Below are 21,204 nucleotides of genomic sequence, written 5' to 3'. Positions count from 1 at the left end.
GTTCTTCTCTTCTCTTCTCTTCTCTTCTCTTCTCTTCTCTTCTCTTCTCTTCTCTTCTCTTCTCTTCTCTTCTCCCATTCCCCATGTTTATTTGTGGTTGGCAAGCTAAGAAACAGCCTAACAATCACAAAGGAGAAACAAATGACAAAGTCATAGGAACATGGGTTTGTTTTATGTGTCTGTGGGGGGACTGATGCTTGTATGGTAAGCCCAAAAGGAATGAGAGAGAAACAGACCGGAGTAAAAAAAAAACAAAAAAACATGCAAACATAAAAGGAATGAATAAAGGCTTTGTTTCCATGACAAGAAATTCACTGCTTAGAAGAGAGTTTGTTGGAGAGGAAACACCAAAGCAGGTGGGAAGGGGCAGCTGAGAGCAGGGATTCCTGTTTATTTTGGGTCCTGCACTAAATCATGGTTGGTTATAGGTTCGATTCCTATTCCTAAAGGTGGTTGGAGCCAAAGCCACAATGTTTTCTCTGGAGAATGTCCTGGTTTCCCAGTTCGGTGACTGTAATTGGCCCTGGCACATACTGGAAACAACACGCATGGACTTGCATGTAATACTTGATGGAGCCAACTGTCAGAGAGATACAGTGAGAGAAAAGTGTCGACTTAGATTCGAGGATGTTTATTTGTCACATGCACCACAGGATCTACAGTGAAATAGAGTGAAGTGACAGGCACCACAAGGTTGTGCAAAAAGACACCAAAACCATCTGCAGAAACGGAACATGCAGTCAACAGGATATGTTGTTTCCCACCACAAAAGACAAAACAGACGAGGGTTTAAAGTCTCAATAAACGAGTGAATTCACAAACCTGACAAGTAGTCTTAACCATTTAAGAGGAGGAGTTAATAATAAATATGAGCTGCAGCATATTGAACTGTTAGAAGGAAGAAATCATTAAGAATAGTTTCAGAACTGTACAACATACAGTACTGCCTTTTTTATACTTTTATTCCCACACTTCACTTGGCCTTCCTTCACAGAAGAGAACTGTTGCAGCTATCTGTCGCAAGCCGTGGGCACACAGCCTAGTCTTTGACAAGTCCAGTCACAATACTGACTGCGTCTTTACACTAACAACCTCCTCAGAGGGCACCATTGCTAGTCTGTTCAAGCCGCAAACTTCGGCTGGTATGTGGCGCACAAGCAACAAAAGGTTGCCAACAAAAAAAACAACAAAAGAATGAGGGAATAAACGGGTCGTGATTCAGGTCAGATTCCCCCAAAAACAACCTGAACCCAGTCGACCCTCAAATTATATGTGATGGTGTTGATGTTTATATTTTATTCTTTTCTTTAATCTTTGGTGACCTTCTCTTTTGTCTTTGTCTCCGTGTCAAGGTTCCTACATGTATGTGGACGTCTCTCAGTACGACGTGGGTGAAAAGGCCAGATTTCAGCTGCCAGTCATGAAGGAGAATGATACCCACTGTATCGACTTCAACTATCTCCTCACCAGCCCCGATGGCTCCAGCCCCGGCACCCTGAACGTCCTGGTGAAGGTACGAAGCATCAACACAATAGAAACAGAGTGATTTATTCATCTCAGCCTGATCTCACTGCTTCAGTTTTTTATAGCTTCCAGCAGAGAAAAAAAAATGGCCGTACCTTGTTAAATGTGAAACATGAACACATTAGCATGAAACAAGACCAAATGTAAACCCATTTACCAGCCCCTGTCCAACACAATTAACATTATATAAGGCAGGGTTTGATGTCATGGTTCAGTCTTTTGTCTTTTTACAAAGCAAAAGATTGTTTTACTCTAAGGAACTGAAGTGGTGAATTAAAGTTTTCTGTTTGTCTGGGTCACAGTGGAGAGACTCTCTAATTAGGACAAAACAAATGAGGGTTTATGGGAAATGTGGTCTGGATTTCATGGAACAACAACCACAAGTTAATGCGACAGATGTTCCTGACTGCTTCGACTTAACAAAGACTTTTTGTATTTACGTCTAATTTAGCATTGAAAGTCCGTTTTGCACTGCAATATTGAAAACAGCAAACACACACCACGTTTTAATGCTTATATCCTTAAGATTGATTAAGAATATATTGTTCATATTGGAAAACGTGCTGTGGACATATCTGACAAACTGATGTATTTCCCTCTCAGAAGAAACTCATGTCTTCTCATCCTCTTTCCCTCCGCTTCACGTTTTCTTGCAATTTGTGGGAGTTGTTAGAAAACACTTTGCTTTTAAAGGTTAAGAGAAGATTGCACTTTTTTTTACTGGTTTTACCATTTACCGCTTCTGACTGCTCATAAACGTGATCACTTAGGGTCACACAAACATTTCTGAAAGCGTCTTCGCTGCTGAAGGGTCCTTGGGGGGAAAAACACATTGTGTAGCTGAGAGATCTACACTGTAGTGGACCCTGACCTCCCACAGAGGCAGAAACACCGGCTCACAACATCCAATTATGTACATTATTATTATTATTATAATGTAATTGAATATATTCAAGGTAACCTCTGTCAATAGACCACTAAATACAGCCAACTGTGTGTTACCATTGTGCAAAGATGTTGTGTTTGTGTTCTTTTTCAAGGTTAACAAGGGTCCTCTGGCCAACCCCATATGGAACGTGACCACCTACACTGGTAAAGCCGCAGACCTGCACTCACTCGTAACTTATTCTGACACTGTTGTGATTTTATTCCATTGTGTTGACTTGAATCTTGTTGTTTGCGGTTCAGGTAAAGACTGGCTGAAGGCTGAATTGGCCGTATCCACCTTTTGGCCTAATGAATACCAGGTAACTCCTGACCTTACAACCTAACAGCCGTGTGTTCGTACATGATTAGTTTTAATCATTTGCATAATTGTTGTGTTCATGTGACCACAACCAACACAATGCGCACACGAATACAAACACGTGCGCATGCTGTGAGGCAGGCGGCTGATTTATTTGTGTTGACTGAGGCTCAGGAGGTGACGAATAGGCTAGAAAGACACTGGGGGAAGAGTAGGTGGGGGGGGTGTTTACATGTTTGTGTGTTTGCTCACCAGTCAGCAGACACACATATGGTTGTCGATATTTTTATGCCTTTTATGTGTTTTTACTAAACACCTGTTTCAGTTTAACATGATGGTTCACAGAGGGGGCTGATAGTATGTCTCATCTTCTTTCTTGATTTATGTCAGTCAATGCAATGTATGTATATGTGTGTGTGTTGGCTGGTGTTGACAAATGTGAGCTTGTCTCTGGATGTCCTCACAGGCATACGCACTCACTGATCATGTTAAAACACAGCCCAGGGATCATATAATATTACTGTAAGGCGAAGTGTGAAAGCATCCTCCAAATGGCCCATCTGGAGCCCAGTCCCCCTCAGTGACTACGGGAGGAGATCACCGGCGTGAAACTCGTGTGTCAACATGTTTTAATTGAACATAATCATCCTGGTTTGCTGAGGCTTATGTAGGTTTTTCAGGCTATGAAACAGGTTATTGGATTTGAGGTTATGAAGCAATTCTTTTTCATGTTGGAACATGTTTCTGTGTTAGCACTTTAGCTTGAGTTGTAATGAGACTGGTTCCACCGAGGGAAGGCAAGACACATGTCCACACACACACACACACCCTCGCACAAGAATAGATGATCACATAAAGGTACATACACACACACCCATGCAGCAGTATTAAGGCAGACCTTATAATTAGGGTTTTGCCTTGATCTCCGCTTTGTTCTGAATGAAAACATCACATGATGAGAGAGTTCATGACATAACATGAGGTATCAGTCCAGTTAACCCACCTCAGATTTTGATTTTTTACTGATTTAAAGCACCACTGCCTTAATCCCTATAGTTTAAGGAGTAGGTTTGTTACCTTTAATTGTTGGTGCAAGCTATTTTTAGAACGGCGGAGCAGAGCCACAAGCTGCTCAGAGCTATACTACGGATGCTAATGGCATTTTTTTGGTTGTCCACCAGAGCGTTTTGGAGTTGTTGGATTGTGTATTTGATGAGTTTGATGAGGGAAATCAAGAAATCCCATTAGCCTCCGTAGCATAGCTCTGAGCGGCTCGCGGCTCTGCTCCGCCATTCTAAAAACAGCTTGCACCGACAATTAAAGGTAACAAACCTACTCCTAAAACTATAGGGATTATGGCAATGGGCCAATTTGCCAAAATGTTGAACTATCCCTTTAAATGATTAGTTGATCAAATAGCAATCTACTGGCAACTCTGTGATGATTGTTGATTAAAATGAGCAATAAGATTTGCTGGTTTAATGCGCCATACAATATAAATCTAAATATATTACTGTGGGATGGCATGAGTTTCACCTGGAAAAAATTGTTTTTGATCTATTAACCCGCCCCAGCTGTTAGTTTTTTTTATTGGTACTTTAAGTTTTGGGTCATGAACGTACGTGTTTGGAGATGACAGGTGCCTGGGCCCAGCTGACACATCTTAGGATTCAGACTATAACATAAAATGAAAAACGTCCCCTTCCCCCCTGGCAGGCTTGAGCATTTTTGATTCAGTGCCCATACGTGCATACATCAAAGTGATATATGTGATTGGCTGATAAGAGGATGTTTGCTACAACCCAAGCCCCTACTCCGGAGTGATGATATGTCAGCCTTATTCGTCAGCCTTCAGCGTTTCGGAGCCGCTCTGCCCATGTGCGAACTTGTAAACACAAGCTATCAGTAATCCTGCCCCATGCTGACGAGGCCGGTGAGTCAGCGAGTGTTCGACACCTGCATGAGCGACACAGTATCTTCTCTGAGTTGACCACCTTCAGATCCACGTGGTGCCGGTCCAGCTTCTATGATCGCATATTTTTGGGGGAATCATTGAAAATGTGCTTTCAGAAATGCATTAGCATTGACAGAGCTGTCCGCCTGGGTTAAAAAGTCAAAATGAGTCTTGTTTTTGATTTGACTGCTGAGAAACTACTGTGGAAATGCCCTCAAGCACTTGAGACTTGATTTGACACAACTTGAGACTTGGCTTGGACTTGTTTCATCTGACTTTAGACTTGACTTTAAAACTCCTCTGGTTATTTTTACTGAATTAAATGCAAGAAGTAGATTTTTAAAAGTAAATTCATGCATTTGCTCATGTAGCCAAATTGTGCAGATAAAGGAGAGGAGATTATTAGGTCATGTTACGGCCAAGCGAAACAAACGTGGGTGTAATAACAAGTGGCGATCATCAGACTTGGAGAGGCGGAGAGACGTGCGGGCAGGCCGGTCTTCAGACAGACAGAAATGAAGGTATTAAAAGTCAACTGATGTCTCTCTGCTGTGCTCCACAGTGAGCCATGAGTGAAAGATGATAGGAAAGAGAGACGAGATAGATTGGTAGGGGAGGGAGACAGAGAGGGGCAGAGTGTGACAAGCAGGGGATGATAAGCTATGGGTAAACAGTTCACGGCAGATTTCCTTTTACAGGTGATGAATGACAACAACTGCTCACCCGCTCGCTCTCTCTTTCTCCCTCTGTCTCTCTTTTTGATAGCACCCTCCTCTCCTCTCCTCCCCCGTCTCCTGTTCATTACTGTGCTCCTCTCTGAGTAAACACTGTTGGAAAACAGAGGCGGCAAGCGAGAGAGAGTGAGAGATGCAGGAAGAGAGAAATTAGGGGAAAGAAATGTTTAGAAAGAGGGATGATGACAAGTGGAGGGAGTAGGAGGGCCAACATGTGGACGAGGAGGAGAGAGGGAAGATGAGATGGATGAGATAGATGAGGGTAGTGGAGAGAACCATCTCTATTCAGAAAATGAGTCGATGAACTGAGGTGGTGGTAAATGGAGGCACCTGTTGAATGCAGAATTAACTCTCAGCCCAAAATACAGAGAAAGAAGGTGAGCAACAAAAAAACAACCACAATGAAGTATTAAATCACAGCTAAGGGCCACGAGCTGAGCATCCCTTCCCACATCATGCTGTCTGTTGATTAGATCAAGAAGCAACTCATTATTCCCTCTTTTGTTTTTGTCTTTTGAAATACAGACAAATCGACTCTGCTGAGTTTCATTTGTTTATCAAACCACAGCCGTGCTAGCTAGCCAGCAGCTCTGATGTTAGCATGCTAACATGTTCACAATTACAATGTTAGCATGCCGATGTTTAGGCGGTGATGTTATTAGTATCCTGGGGTCACAGTTACAATATAAAAAATGTTGGTAACCCTTTAATTTACAGGCTGTTAATTGCATGATAATGGCAAGAAATAGCCAAGAAATAACAATTAATTGCGTCATAATGTCTATAAACAGCCTAGAAATAATGGTCAATTTCATAGTAATGTCAAGAAATATAGCCAAGAAATAACTGTCAATTGCAATTACATGAATTTGACCGTTATTTCTAGGTTATTTCTTGGCATTAACGCAATTAATTGTTATTTCTTGGCTATTTCTTGACATTATCGCATAATTAACGGCCTGTAAATTAAAGGGTTGCCAAAATTTTTAAAAGGTTAACATACTCAATCTGGATATACACATATACATACATGTAAATGTGTCACATACATACCATGTTCATGTTGTCTACCATGTTTACCATCCTAGCTTTGCACCTCAGCATGCAAACGTTACCCCCAATGGTCCACTGGTGCTAATGGAAATTAGTCTTTGAAGTGATTGGTAGAAGTCAAACATGCCATGTTAGAGAAAAATCCACGTGATCATCAAAATCCTGATGCATCCTCTGGGGAACATGAACGTGCACAGAATTCAATGGTAATCCTTCCAGATACAGATTCAGTCGACTCACCACACCAAGCTTCATTGCCAACACTGCTGTTTAAACAAACAAGAGCCTAACACTGTTCACAAGTTGTTTTTGCAATGTAAATGAAATTTCCTGCAACCATAATATGGAGGAAAGTGCCGTTCTCATTGAGGCACAATGTGGTTCCATCAAGAAAAGAAGCACATGTAGCAAAATAAGGAAGTGCAGGGATGGAGAAAGAGAATGAAAAACAAATAGATAAGCTCTAACCCTTCATTTTCTACCTTACTGCATTGGGTTTCATTACTTATTATCATTTCATTGGTGGACATTGTATGTGTGCCAAAGGAGATTACTATGATCCAACAGGAAGCATTTCTTTTTATCCTTCCTGACTTGTTGGCCAGAATGTATAAATCCAGCAGCGGTGAGGACGGCAGCTTTGTATTTAACTGGTGTTATGCACATCACCGGCTGCTGTCAGTCGTCTGACAGCTCAGATCGGATCTATCACTTTGACAGCGAATTTAATTGGCAACTGTTTTGCTTACTTCTAAAATACTTCTGAAACTGAGTTCAGCGGTGCAGTGTATGACGTGGTAACAGTGCCACGGAGAGTTTGAGGATTTGCAGGTTATGTAATTTCGGTTTCCTCTGGCATTTCCAATGTTTTTTTTTTGCTGCTGTTGTATTTTGTGTTTTTTAAAGTGCTCACTACCCAGACTGTTCAATTTACTGAGTCTAAAAATCACTTTCTGTGTATATTAATGTGTAAACAAACCAAATTCAAACTGCTCTCTCTCTCTATTTTTTCCCAGGTCATATTTGAAGCAGAGGTATCGGACAGCAAAGCTGGCTTCATCGCCATAGACGACATTCAGGTGCTCAGCTACCCATGCGGTGAGTCATTAGCATGCCAGCAATTAGTCCTAGTTCGCTGAGTAGACGCTGATAGCTTTGGCCACTAATTAGACTGTACCTGGGATGGTTTCTGTTGCAGTTGAATGGGTAGATAAGTGGGAAGGTGACACAGGAGAGGAGGGATGCAGCGAGGGGGAGAAAGACGAGTCCTAGAGAAAAATTAGAGGAATAAAAAGGGAGGGAGAGAAAGAAAGAGGGGGAGAGACTGTGAAGAGGAGAAACAGGGAGAAAGAGGGGAAGAGGAGAGAGTGAAGCGGGAAATGAGACAGTATTAGGGCAATCATGGAGAGAGAAGATTTTGACCACTCAGCACTTTCTTTCTCTCTCTTTAACCCACACATACACACACACAGTTGCACACACACACACACACACACACACACACAGTGAACAGTAGCTGTCTTGTCTCATAGTGACAGGAAAGAGATGAGGGCTGCGATCCATTTTAAATTCTCTCTACGTCTCCAGCCTTCTTCTCTCCTTTTGCTTGAGTGTTTCCTCGCTGCTCGAGACCCCTCCCCACCCTCCACCCCCAAAAAAGAAGGGGTCGTCGTGACGACAAACTGTTACTGTTAACACAAGTGTCTGTTAATCTAAAGCCATAAGGCCGGTTTCCTGGAGGGCCCCCATGTCTGAAAGGAACCAATTACGACTCCTTCTGCCCATCTGTCTCGCAGCAGCACTGAAATCTTTGAGGACAATTTTGTTTCTTAATAGATTCTATTGATTATAAGTCATAGAAATAAACCGTCTCCTCCTTCTGGAGTTTGTGAGGTCCCTGCATCCCTGTTGTTCTCGTCTCAGACAGAAGTTGTCCATGTGTGCCTCTGAAAGAAATTTCTGGACATGAATTTTTCTGTCACTGAAAGCCACCAGGAGTCTGAGGAAACTTTAAAAAAGGGAAGAGCCCCAGTCTTTTAAAGGCAGAGGAGCAGCACTCCTAATAGGAAGGAGCAAGTATTTGAAAAGGAATTAGTACTTAGTCTCCACAGTGGAAGCATTCATTCTCACAGCTGCATTTCAGGACACACAGGTTTGTGTGTGTGCACACGCTTGCATCAGTGTGGGTGTGTGTGTGCAAGTGTGTCTCTGGTATGTGTGTGTGTGTGTGTGTGTGTGTTTTCATTCACCATAGGAACTCCTATCTATGATTGCAATCACCTCCCCAGAATAAAAATGTCATAGGCGAGCTGATTCTTCAGGGTCTAAAAAAGCCTTATTTCATATTAGTGGTTAAAACTGGGAATCACATAAACAGGATGTGACAGCGACGTTACCTTCCAGTGGCGATGCAGCACTCCGGGTTGGTGTCATCCGACTCCAGCAAAAATCTAATCGCAGTAATAATGAACATATCCCCGAGGGTTAGAAAATGTCCTTAAATGTATACGGTGTGTTTGTGATAACCCGACCCCCGTTTTGTATCCTTAACTCCCTCCGGCCGCCGTCACCTCGTTTCCACTCTGAACAAACGGACAAATAGAAAGAAGACGAAAACATTTTAAACCACAGAGGCACGTAACCTTGGCTGTAAATGCTAATTCGCCTTCATTTTCTTCTTTTGTCCCTGTTCCCTGTAGATAAATCTCCCCATTTCCTTCGTCTCGGGGACGTGGAGGTGAACGCTGGACAGAACGCAACATTTCAGTGCATCGCCACGGGACGAGACACGTCCAGCAACAAACTCTGGCTGCAGGTATGGCTACGCACACACACGTTTCACGAACACACACACGAACAATGACTACGGATTTGTAGTTTAGGTGTGTAGGCTGTACATGACTATATTTTCCACATTAAGCCTTTTGTAATAACAACAAGCTATTCTGGTTTTATTTGTTTTTCAACATTTCTCCCTGCTGCCAAAAAAAGGTGGAGGGAAATTAAAATTGATCGTTATTTAAAAAAGAAAAAAGAAAAAAAAAGTTATATTTACAAAATTTAATTGCGTAGTGTTGCAGCAGTTTGTTTCATCTACTTTCCACCAAATAAATAGTCTTTTTTAAAAGAAGTTGCTCTCGATGCTTTGAGCAGTTAAAGTGAAATTCACCTCAATTTTACAGGATATCTCAGATCTTTCTTTAATATTCAAGAAACTGAAGATTTGCATTGTGTTGTTGGTTAATGCACTTTATACAAAACAAATGAAGATAAATAGATAAATAAATAACTAGAAAAGTACAAATAATACATATTTGTAAGCCTCAAGTGTAATGATGTGGAGATGGACAAACACAGAAATGAAACAGTATAGTAGATGTGCCACCCTCAGGACTGGTGCGTCCAATAATAAAGTGTCATCCACACACCCACCAACACTGACACACACACACACAGTGTCTCCAGGCCATACATCCTTGCAGCTAACATGATTAAGAGTTTAATAGCTCCTGATTTCATTATGGCTCTATTGTAGTCATGACCTTCAAACCTGCTGTCAGTGAGGTGGAGGAGGAGGAGGAGGGGGGGGGGGGGGGTTGTGAGTGTGTGTGTGTGTGTGTGTGTTTGCATGTGTGTGTGGTCCAGTGCTGCCTTGTGACCTTGAGCAAGGCAGTTACTGTAGCAGTGCACACAGGCCCCTGCAGCAGCCTGATCTTCTCTTCTCTTCTCTGTGCTCTTGTCCGGCCTGTGATTCAGAGGAGGAATGGAGAAGATATTCCCGTGGCTCTGACCAAAAACATCAACCACCGACGATTCGCCGCCTCCTTCCACCTCAACGAAGTCACTAATCAGGATCAAGATCTGTACCGCTGCGTCACCCAATCAGAACGCGGCTCCGGGGTGTCTAACTTCGCCGGTCTTATCGTCAGAGGTGAGGATTTACAAAAAAAAATATTCCCCAGGTTATCTAATTGATTTGCTGTCAACTCTTGTACTTTGTGTTCTTTCCTGTTTTCTCTCGTCGGTGTTTATATTTAATATTTTCCAGAGATTATTTTATCTGCTGTCCTCGATTACTTTTTGTGGAAAGTAAAAAAAAAAAAAGAAGAAGAAGGTGGCTCAGTATTTTTGGAAGCCAGCCGACTGTTCACTTGGCCTGTCAAGACTTTCTGTCTTCACACAGCACATATTTACAGTCACAGTGGCAGCCATTAGCAAACCAAGGCTTCTTATTTCTAGTCAGTTTCTCTTTTATCAGCTCTAGCTAGTCAGCTAAATAAGCAAATGTTAGTTTTATATAACATCAACCACATTAGCTATTACTTATTAATGTGGTTGGTTAATGTTATGCTCATTACTTTTTTTCTTAGAGATAAACACTGCATTGCTACTCTAAACTAGTTAGCCAGACATGCTAGCACATAAACACAGTGTTAAATCAACTTCTTTAAATTCAGTTGGAATTAGCCTCTTCTTCTACAGAGCCACACTTCTTACACAACACGTCAATATGAAGATAGACATGGCATTAAGTTAATATTGGACAGTGAGAGAAGAGCTTTGGATGGTTAAAGTTAATTTGATTCTTCCTACGACCCTGTTGTTGACCAAAGTTGTTGTTTTTTTTTGACCCAGTTATATATTTTGTGTTATGCATAACTTTGCATCATATGTAACTTTTAGAATATGAAACATCTTTCCAATCAAATGCACATCCACTGTCTCTGACTGGCAAAATGTGAGTCACTAACACAAAATACACTAATGAGGAGAGTTTGTGTGTGTGTCTACAGTACATATACACCCGCCTTGTGTGTGTTAGGTGTGTGTGTGTGTGTGGCTGTGACCCAGCTGCACTAGTGTCTATGTGCACATGTGTAAGCCGTGTGTGTGCTCCAGCTGTCATGTGCAGCTGACATGTGGTTAATAAGGTGTCACCAATGTGTGTTTGAGACGGGATGCTTTATTCATTCACATCCAATAGCTTACATATTCGATTCATCTCCCAGTGAGAGACAGAGGAGGAGGAGGAGGAGGGCAAAGAGAGAGAGGGTAGAGGCGGAAGAGATTCAGAAAGAATGATACGGGAGTGACAGAGAGGAGGAGGAGGGGGACGGGGGAGGAGGGATGGGAGACAGAGGAGGGTGAGCAGAGAGAGGAGAGGAGATGCTGAAGGAAAAAAAAAAAAGTCAAATGTAAATAGTCAGCTCATTATCCCAAGAATATCCATATCAGAATCAGGGATATGTCTGAATATGTAAACAGATGAGCGGAGCCATGTTTATTATTCTGCATAAGAGATGGCAGAGGAGAAAGAAATGAGAAATCAAAGCAGAAGCGAGCACCATGAATATGAATATTTTGCCAGCGTGGCTCAGATAATGGAAGCTCGTGCATTGTCCGGTTTAGGGGTTCAACTCGAGCTAAACGCCACCGCCACCTCCACCACAGCCAGCAGGGTTAGTGTCACTCTCCACACTGGGAACGAAGAGCTCTGGTTCCTCTTTGGTCAAGAAAACACAGCCCTTTTGGATGCACTCTTTCTCTGCAGGACCTTGCCTTGCTAGTATGAATATATTAAATGGCTAATGTTTATTTATTATGAAGATCCTTTTTTTTTTTTTTGAATGTGAGAAGGCAAAGACGAGAGAGATGAGGAATCTGCAGAGCAGGAGACATGTGTCTAAACATGAATAGGACCAATCTACATTTATGAAAATCGATGCGGGTTCAATAAGACGCATTGAGCATTGTACGTTTCATGGCCAGGCATCAGGGAGGGGAGGGGGAGAGAAGAAAAAAAAGCCACTTTCACGATCTATGAAAAGATGGTTTTGGGAGCTCTGAGGGATATTGGTGATTATGAATATTGATCCAGAGTGTGGTTGTTAGAAAGATATCACAATAAAAGAATGAGGACTGCATGTATGAATGTGCAAGGAGTTTGGAGCCTCATGTTTATTTATTAGAAATATCAGATGGGAGATGAGAGCCGGAGAGAAATCAAAGAAACAGGGAATATGTTTATTTCACTTCTTGAAAAGTGAGCGTGTTGGAAATTTGAGGTTCCTGCAGGACATTGACGGCCATGAATATGGACAGAGATAAGATGCATTGCTAATGTTTTTACTCTGAATATTTTAATATTTATTTATAGATAGATTGAAGAGAGAGGGAGAGAGATGAGGGACGGGACATTTGTGGAGGAATCCGGGATCCAGTCAGATTCTGTGGAAGACAGGATCGTAGACAGGTGCCAAAATATGAGTTGTATGTATACATAACAAAAAAAAATGTTTGGCAGTAGGACAGGAACCCAGGTTTCATCTTCAAAGGCTGGAAAGTGGTCCGCTGGGCGATGTGAGATTGCCTTGCTGCAGGTACGCACACGCCCGCTCTATTGATATTTATAACATGTAGATGACAGAGATGTGCGATTATCTTCTCCCCCTGTGTCCTGGAGCTGTCAGGATCATAGAATAGAAGCACATTTTGTAGACAGAGGTGCATCATGGGAACACGAGAGGTGTGACATGGGATTCCTAGATCATCCTGGAAGACATTTTTTTCTCTCTCTCTCTCTCTCTCTCTCTCTACCGCAAGCAAAAATATGAAAATATCCTGTTCATCCTTTTGTCACGATTATTCATCATTTGTTTACTTTCTCATAAGGCGATGTCTTCAGACGGCTTCGTCTCACCCACACAGGAACAGTTGAAAACCAAAATACAGTCAATAGATCTACAACTTTTATGAGCCTATAATAATTTATCTCTTTTTTTATTAATCATCTTGCAAAAATATCCATTACATTATTCTAGAAAGCCAGGTGATGTCTTCAGATCGTTTGCTGTGTCCAACCAGAAGCCATGTCGATATCCAGATCACTATTATTGATTCATTTAAAGGGATAGTTCAACATTTTGGCAAATTGGCCCATTGCCATAATCCCTATAGTTTTAGGAGTAGGTTTGTTACCTTTAATTGTCAGTGCAAGCTATTTTTAGAACGGCGGAGCAGAGCGGTGAGCTGCTCAGAGCTACGCTACGGAGGCTAATGGGATTTCTTGGTTTCCCTCATCAAAATCATCAAATACACAATCCAACAACTCCACAACGCTCTGGTGGACAAGTTGTGACCTGCACATTCACCACGCTATGAGATAATAACGGAACGTTATGAGACGGAGTTGTTTTAGAGGTAAATACAGAGACTGCTTGCTGAAAAGCTGTCCCTGAAGACAACGCGCATCAGCGGTTTTGCATGAATTTACCTCTAAAACAACTCTGTCTCGTAACGTTCCGTTATCATCTCGTAGCGTGGTGAATGTGCAGGTCACAACTTGTCCACCAGAGTGTTTTGGAGTTGTTGGATTGTGTATTTGATGAGTTTGATGAGGGAAACCAAGAAATCCCACCAGCCTCCGTGGCGTAGCTCTGAGCAGCTCACCGCTCTGCTCCGCCGTTCTAAAAATAGCTTACACTGACAATTAAAGGTAACAAACCTACTCTTAAAACTATAGGGATTATGGCAATGGGCCAATTTGCCAAAATGTTGAACTATCCCTTTAAACAAATAACTCACCAACTTTAGCAAATCATCAAATATAATAACTAGACTCTACTTTATATATTATCAGTTGTTGTTGTTATAGGTTTGTTTGTGTGTGTGTGACAGAGAGACAAAGAGGTGGACTTTAACTATGTGTGTGTCAGGAGTGGTTTGGTCAGAGCCGAGCTCTAATAACGCCTTGCCCTCTGGTTCCTACGGTGATAGAGCGCATCATCATGCCAGCTCGTATCTCACACACACAAACACACATATACAAACAAACACACACACACACACCAGTACATCACCATGCCAGCTTGCATTACACACAAGCCATGGCCTAAAAAGCTCCTGCAATATTACTGTCACACACCTGCATGCACACACACACATACACAGAGCTGACTTGAGTTAATACAACTGTCTTAAACCTGTAATGGTTCACTTCTAAACTGTCCTTTTCCTCCTTTTTACCATTCAAACACACACACACACACACACACACACACACACACTCTCACACACTCTAAGCTGCAGTGACAGGTGGAGCTTGAGGCGCTGTGGAAGTAGAGAAAACCTACTACCACTGTTGATATGACTGAAACACACACACACACACTCATCCACTCCTCTCTAGTTCGGGAGGTCACATGTCCTCCAGTGAGTACCATAGTGATGTCAGCAGCGAGCGGCCTGTGAATGCTAAACTTTATTGACAAGGTTGCTGACGATGGACAACAGAGGAGAACATGCCTAGTGGGCGCCAGTCACCAACCACTTCCTCTCTGTTGGTCGCTCTCTGTCTTTTTGTTTTTACTCCATCTTAAATCTTTAATCATCTATCCTATCAATGCCCCGAGAGTTTGTTTTAACGCTCATATCTCAGTGACAGTGACAACAGATTAATCAAGATGGGTCAGGTCATAAACGACACAAATGTTGATTTGTTTTGTTTTTTATCATTTAGATTTGACCCAAAAAATGACAAATGATGAGAGGAGTTCACGTGTGATTAATAATAAAGAAGCTAGTGACAGGAAACCCATCGCAAAAGCAACACCATTGATGATTTGTTCAATTTTTTTTTTTAGGTCAACTGTATAAATGACAAGTGATGAAAAAACAAACAAACAGAAAAAAATCTGAAAAATCAAAAGCGTGAATCCGTTGCAGCTCTTGTTTTTCCTCTGGAGTCAAATAATGACCCACTTACATTCTTTACTGCTTCGTTTTTACGTCTATTATTTATCTTTTGGATTTTCAATAGGTTTTTTAAATAACACACCAACATCTAGTCAAGTGAGCACACAAGCCCCGAGCAGGAGAGCCCACTGTTTCCTTTTCATGCTTGAATAAATCTGTGTGAGTTTTTGCTTTTATTTCTTTTATTTTATTTGTTTGTTAATCATGGAGTTGTTTACTTTGTTTATTTGATGGCATTGCGAGCTGACATGTTGTTGACGTCGTTGGTTTTCTGAAGCCACTTCAACATTCATTATCTGAATTCAACTCTGTGTGTGTGTGCGCTGTGTGTGTGTGTGTGTGTTTGCATTTGCACACACGCATGTGCTGTCAAACTAGTGTTTCATCTCTTGGTAAAAAAGACACTTCCCAGCCTGCACCTCTCTGACAGCCACATTCAAAACACACACACACACACACACACAGAAATGTAAACACAAACAGTCAGATTCACAGATTCACATCCGCACAAAGAGGAAACGAGGTGACAGCAATGCAAAATATAACTATTAATGGAACAACATGCACACTAACACACAAGCACGCACGCACACACATAATTTAGATAATACTCACTTTGATATGATATGATTGAAGCTGGATCGCCTCAAAAAAATCCACATTTTTCCTCTATCTCTTCTCAGATAGCAGCGTTTCTTTGAGAACGCGTCTGAGAGAGATACAGGCGGCGTGATTTACTGTCTGTGAGATAGATCGCAGTGTATTTGTGTGTGTGTGTGTGTGTGTGTGTGTGTGTGTGTGTGTGTGTGTGCATGGAGATTATATGTGATTAATTCATGTGTTGATCTGTGTATGTATGTGTCAAGTAGATGAACCTTTGATGCAGGGTGTTTTTAAGGTTGTGTGTGTTGCGCTTAAGGTTTTGTCAGTCACAGATGGTTGACAGTTAGCTCTGATCTGACTGACTGGTCCTGAACCTTCACGCATCCATCACATTTAGTATACACACACACACACTGGTTCCTGAAGCTACATGTGTAATGCATCAGTATGCAGTGTTTAATGTTGAAAATTATGAATATCATTACTCGGCCAATCAGATGCAATCAAATCAATTTAATAATTTAACATCTCTCTTTACAGGCTTATATAAAGGTGAAGATGGCAGATCAGGTTGATTCAAACGGCACCATGAGTAGCCATGATGCTGATGGAAAAAATGTCCAAATCTAGACTCAAACCTATTTATAATGTAGTTAATAAGCAATTACACAGTAAATCCCCAAAATGGCACTCATCGGAGCACATACCCCCGCATAGGCCAGAAATGTTCCTCCACCACATTTGAATTATTATCTGGATCTGCACCAATGGTGTACAAACCCAGAGATCTCAGCACTATAAATATGTCAAATACATCCAATCCATTCATTATTGACTGAGAAATAGGCAAAAATGTAGAAAAATGCCCAATGTTGCAATGTTCAGGAGTGTATGAAAAGAAATTCCTGGATCTGCACTAAAGTGTAATGGGGTCTTTTGTGGCCACCTGCCCCATCCCTTCAAAAGGTTTGGTGCAAATCAGAGCTGTACTTTTCCTGTGCAGTCCTGAGCACAGACCAACAAAACCAACAAACAGAGACGGGTGAAAGCCTCCTTGGCAGAGGTTGTAGGTACTGTAGTCACTTTTACATAAATGTCACGACTGTAATCAGACCAGAAGAGACAGATCTGACACATCTGAATTGAATGGCATCAGATAAAAGTTGAGGTTGCAGCAGGTAAAGAAAGAAATGAAAACCAATTCAATAAACTACAAAATACTGTTAAAAAAGCCAATTTCAAGTTCGCAACCAGCGGAGTAAGAGGTTAACTCACTGGTTGTCGTTCTCGTACGCACCGATGGACTTCATTATCTAAAATCCCCCTCATCTAATAACAATATATTATGAAACTTATGAGGAAATTTATTAGAGGATTCACAGGAGGACAAGCAGGGGCGAGTGCACCTCATGCTCAGGGTGGTCATCAATTATGGTTTTAACAGAAATAGGTTTAAAATCCATCACTCATAAATCTATGCTCACTCCCTTTTTTTGTTTCATATCATTGCTTTTGAAATTCACCCCAGTTCCTCGTGGGCAGCACCTCTTCCTGATGCAAAACATTACACCTGCACACATAAACGTCTTGTCACTGTAATCAAAACTTTCTGAAGCTGCTTCTCAATAAAAAGCCATCGGGTGAGTGTCTTATTTGAAGGTGGAAGGCTTTTGATGTGAGGCAGCTGTAAAAGGCATGTTCACATTAATATTAAGTTCATTATAACTTCAACAACACAGCAAAGGAGAGCGAATCAGTGCGTGAAACATCGTAGCTTCAAGGCATGATGATACCAGATGAAAGCTGTATATAAAGAAGCTTATTATGTGAAGTGCCTGGAAAAGTCCCGTATAAACAGAATGGATCATTAAATTATCTTTTGTTAAGGGGGGGAAAGAACCGAATATAGGATTGAAACAGCAGCTTCTGTATGAGCACGCAGAGCCAACTACTCCACCATGACACGGCCACACAGCTCTGATGTCATAATATTGCAATCTGGTGCAGCCAGTTTGATGTTATTGGCGATCGATGATCATCAGAGCGATCGCTGGTTGCTCTTGCTTTTGCAAATGTCAATACAATATCTGTGTTGATTTCCCATTAAATGTAGTCACTTATTACTTGCGGTATTAAATAGATATTAAAATCAATACATATAACCACATGTTTGCAATTACAATGTGCACTCGCTCTGATCAGGTGATTGTAATGATGAAGTTATGTTTAGGTGCTGCAGTTCAAACAAGAGCCGAGATTGACAGACAAACAGATGACATCATTCAGTTCAGTGTCTGAGTCAGTCAGAGAGACACATTTAGTGTGAGGACAATGAAGTTTCGACACAGCCATTAAGTGTATTTGTCATCTTTCTGGAAATAGAAATAGAAATATAGGCACCCAAAATGGGACACACTCGCTCGTCTTTCTCTGTTGCTCACAGGATAACAAAACATAATGTATCCCTAATGATTTGGGTCATGGTATAATTGCAGTAGAAATAGTTGTATAGCTTAGTTGTCTTTGTTCAATGTCAGTTTGTGTTAAATATTTGTTCGACTTTGAGCTGCGGCACTGTCGAGGCTTTGTATCACAGAGACTACAGTACGTTGTTCCCTGTGCCACTACCCTCCTTTGTTACATTGTGGCCTTGTTTCAGTGCGTTTCATTCATCTCTTGAGCCACTTTTGAAACCGTCTTTTTACGACCTTGTTCCTTGTTCTCTCTCCTCAGAGCCTCCGCACCCCATCGCCCCGCCCCAGCTGCTCGGCGTGGGCCCTACGTACCTACTGATTCAGCTCAACGCCAACTCCATATTTGGCGACGGACCAATTATACTGAAAGAGGTACGTACGTTGTGTATAATGAGCAGTTTAGGGGTAATGACAATAATACGTTTGGTACATGTAGCAACACAGTATGTGGCGTCAAAACGGATGACGCATTTTGGGAAACACAACTTTTTTTTGTTCTCTTGGTGGGAGTTAGCCTGAAGCTGCAGCCAGGAGACAGACAGTCAGTTTGTCCAAAGTTTTACTTCTGAAATTATAATTATAGAGCTGGTCTTGGCAGATCTTTTTGTAAAACTTTAGCATAAGTCGGGCAAGCTGTTTCTCGCTCATGCTAATCAAAGCTAAGAAGAGTGGCACCAGTCTTTTCATCAAGCCAATCCTTTACTAGATGAAGAGTATCAGATCTTGATAAAGAATTTAACTCTACATTGACATCTACATTATTTTCTCTCCCTCAGGTGGAGTACCGTATGACGTCAGGCAGCTGGACCGAGACTCACGCTGTGAACTCTCCCAACTATAAGTTGTGGCACCTTGACCCGGACACAGAGTACGAGATCAGAGTCTTACTGACCAGACCAGGAGAGGGAGGGACAGGCAAAGCCGGACCACCACTCATCACCAGAACCAAATGTGCAGGTAGGACAGAGAAATGCAATGTTCAAATGTCAACACAATACACCATTATTGTTTAATGCTTTTTTTTTGTTTTGTACAATCACCTAAAACATGATGAACTGGATTCTACAACTAAAAAAAAGAAACAATGCCGGAAACTTAGTTGAGTCGACTTGTGCACACAGTTTTTTTTCTGCCCGTGTGATTATCTATCGATCTGTCCATCCATCTACTGTTGTTCTTTTTTATCTCGGTATCTATATTTCAGCTGGTGGAGTGATATTTGTACTCGGAGCAGACAGCGAGCGGAGAGGAGAGATGTAGCGAGGGATAGAATTGGAGAAGAAAGGAGGGGAGAGCCTGAGTCAGTCAGTGGTTGCTCAGTGATCTGAGAGAAAGAGTGATTAAAATACTGGAGGCTCCCTCCACCTTTCTCATTTTTTATCCTGCTTTTTTTTTTCTTCTTCTCTCACCTCATTCCTGCTTTCTCGCTGGTGCTCCTCCTTTCTCTCATATCTCCCATTCCTCCCCCTGTACCTCTCTTTCTACTTTGTTCCCTGTCACTGCCTTTCCCCACTTTCCCCCTGCCTCTCTCTCGCTCTCCCTCTCCATCTCTTTCTCTCTCTGTGGATCAATAGACGGAGGGCAGTAACACTGTCTGACATTTGTAGAAATAAACGACTGAAATATAAACACAGCTAGCCTCGGGGAGAGAGACAAAGTGCGCGAGAGAGAGAGGGGTTGATACGAGAGAGAAAGAGACAGAAAGAAAAGCAATGAGCTTGAATGAGAAACCGAACAAGGGAGCGATGGAGAGATGATGAAAAACAATAAGGTTGGAAAAGAAAGAGAGGAGAGAATAGGAGCGGGGGAAGAGAGTACGAGAGAATGATGAAACTAGAGAATGGAAATGAAAGAGAGATGAAAACTCATAACCATGGGGCTTGAATGATGCCTGCCAACCTGTGTGTGCGTGTGTGTGTTTGAATGAATCTGTATGCATGTGTGTGTGTGTTTATTGACAGAGAGGAAGTCATAGACTTGTTCAGGCGACTCATGTATTGAACAGTTTCCTGTTTGACAGGAAAAGGAAATTAATCTTCTCCTCCTCACTCACACAGGAGGAGGAACACATTTAATGTGTTGATATATCAGACCACAGAAGGGACATAATAACACCAAATCATTCTGTATATCTGAATCATCTTTTGTATACCCACTAGAAAATCATCATGTTTCAGGGAATCTGGGAAAAAATCTAAATCTTTTATGGCCCTCGGAGCGTTTTCTACTTCTACTGCCACAGCTCAGGGACTGACACTGCAGCAAACGTCCTCACACACACACACACATACTACAGACCAAGTTCACACAACTCCACACCCGTCTTAATGCTGATGTGCTGACCCATGATTACTCAGTGGTATTACTACATTATTACCACTCATGGGTCAGAGCCCACCCCTCTTTGACCTCAGCCCTTCATTTTGATGACAACTACACACCTGTTAAGTTTCCTGCTTGTATCTTGTCGACAGACAAATTAACACCTGCCAAAGTGCTCCAAACTTCCTCTGTGGAAGTTCCCGGCGCCTCGCTTTAAAACAATGCCTGTCCCACCGTCACAGCTGATAATTACATAGTTTCAAGTCTAGTTGTAGAGGTTTTAAAGTGCTACCACTCAGTGACATTAGCCAACCACAGTTTCAACACATTTCTTTATAAAACAAAAAGAAAAAAGATAGACCTGCACAGATATACTAGGAAAAGTTCTGTAAAGACTAAACTTACAATGTCAACAAACGGCGTAATATCGGCCTTAACAACATTGTTCAACATTCCGAAAAATATGCTTTTTCATTTTTGAGTAGTTGTATGTTTACATGGAAAATGCTTTTTCACTAACTGTGCATGATGATACAGGAA

At 41.7% G+C, this 21,204-nt stretch overlaps 1 protein-coding gene across 24 annotated transcripts in view; it reads left to right on the top strand.

The window, feature by feature from the left end:
- ptprk (protein tyrosine phosphatase receptor type K) overlaps nucleotides 1-21,204 on the top strand; it is a 115,248-nt gene that overhangs the window by 52,247 nt on the left and 41,797 nt on the right. For all 24 annotated transcript variants that reach the window (XM_085771268.1, XM_085771264.1, XM_085771266.1 and 21 more), the window contains 8 exons: nucleotides 1,353-1,513; nucleotides 2,565-2,616; nucleotides 2,713-2,771; nucleotides 7,528-7,609; nucleotides 9,211-9,326; nucleotides 10,268-10,442; nucleotides 18,602-18,714; nucleotides 19,119-19,299. In XM_085771268.1, the coding sequence (XP_085627394.1) occupies nucleotides 1,353-1,513; nucleotides 2,565-2,616; nucleotides 2,713-2,771; nucleotides 7,528-7,609; nucleotides 9,211-9,326; nucleotides 10,268-10,442; nucleotides 18,602-18,714; nucleotides 19,119-19,299 (939 nt within the window). The remainder of the gene's footprint in view (nucleotides 1-1,352; nucleotides 1,514-2,564; nucleotides 2,617-2,712; nucleotides 2,772-7,527; nucleotides 7,610-9,210; nucleotides 9,327-10,267; nucleotides 10,443-18,601; nucleotides 18,715-19,118; nucleotides 19,300-21,204) is intronic.

This window comes from Trachurus japonicus, chromosome 24, assembly GCF_045865225.1.
Source record: "Trachurus japonicus isolate A0001 chromosome 24, Traja_1.0".
NCBI classification, from domain to species: Eukaryota; Metazoa; Chordata; class Actinopteri; order Carangiformes; family Carangidae; genus Trachurus; species Trachurus japonicus.
Note: the sequence above shows the minus strand (reverse complement) of the source record. Positions and strands in the feature narration are given on the sequence as shown.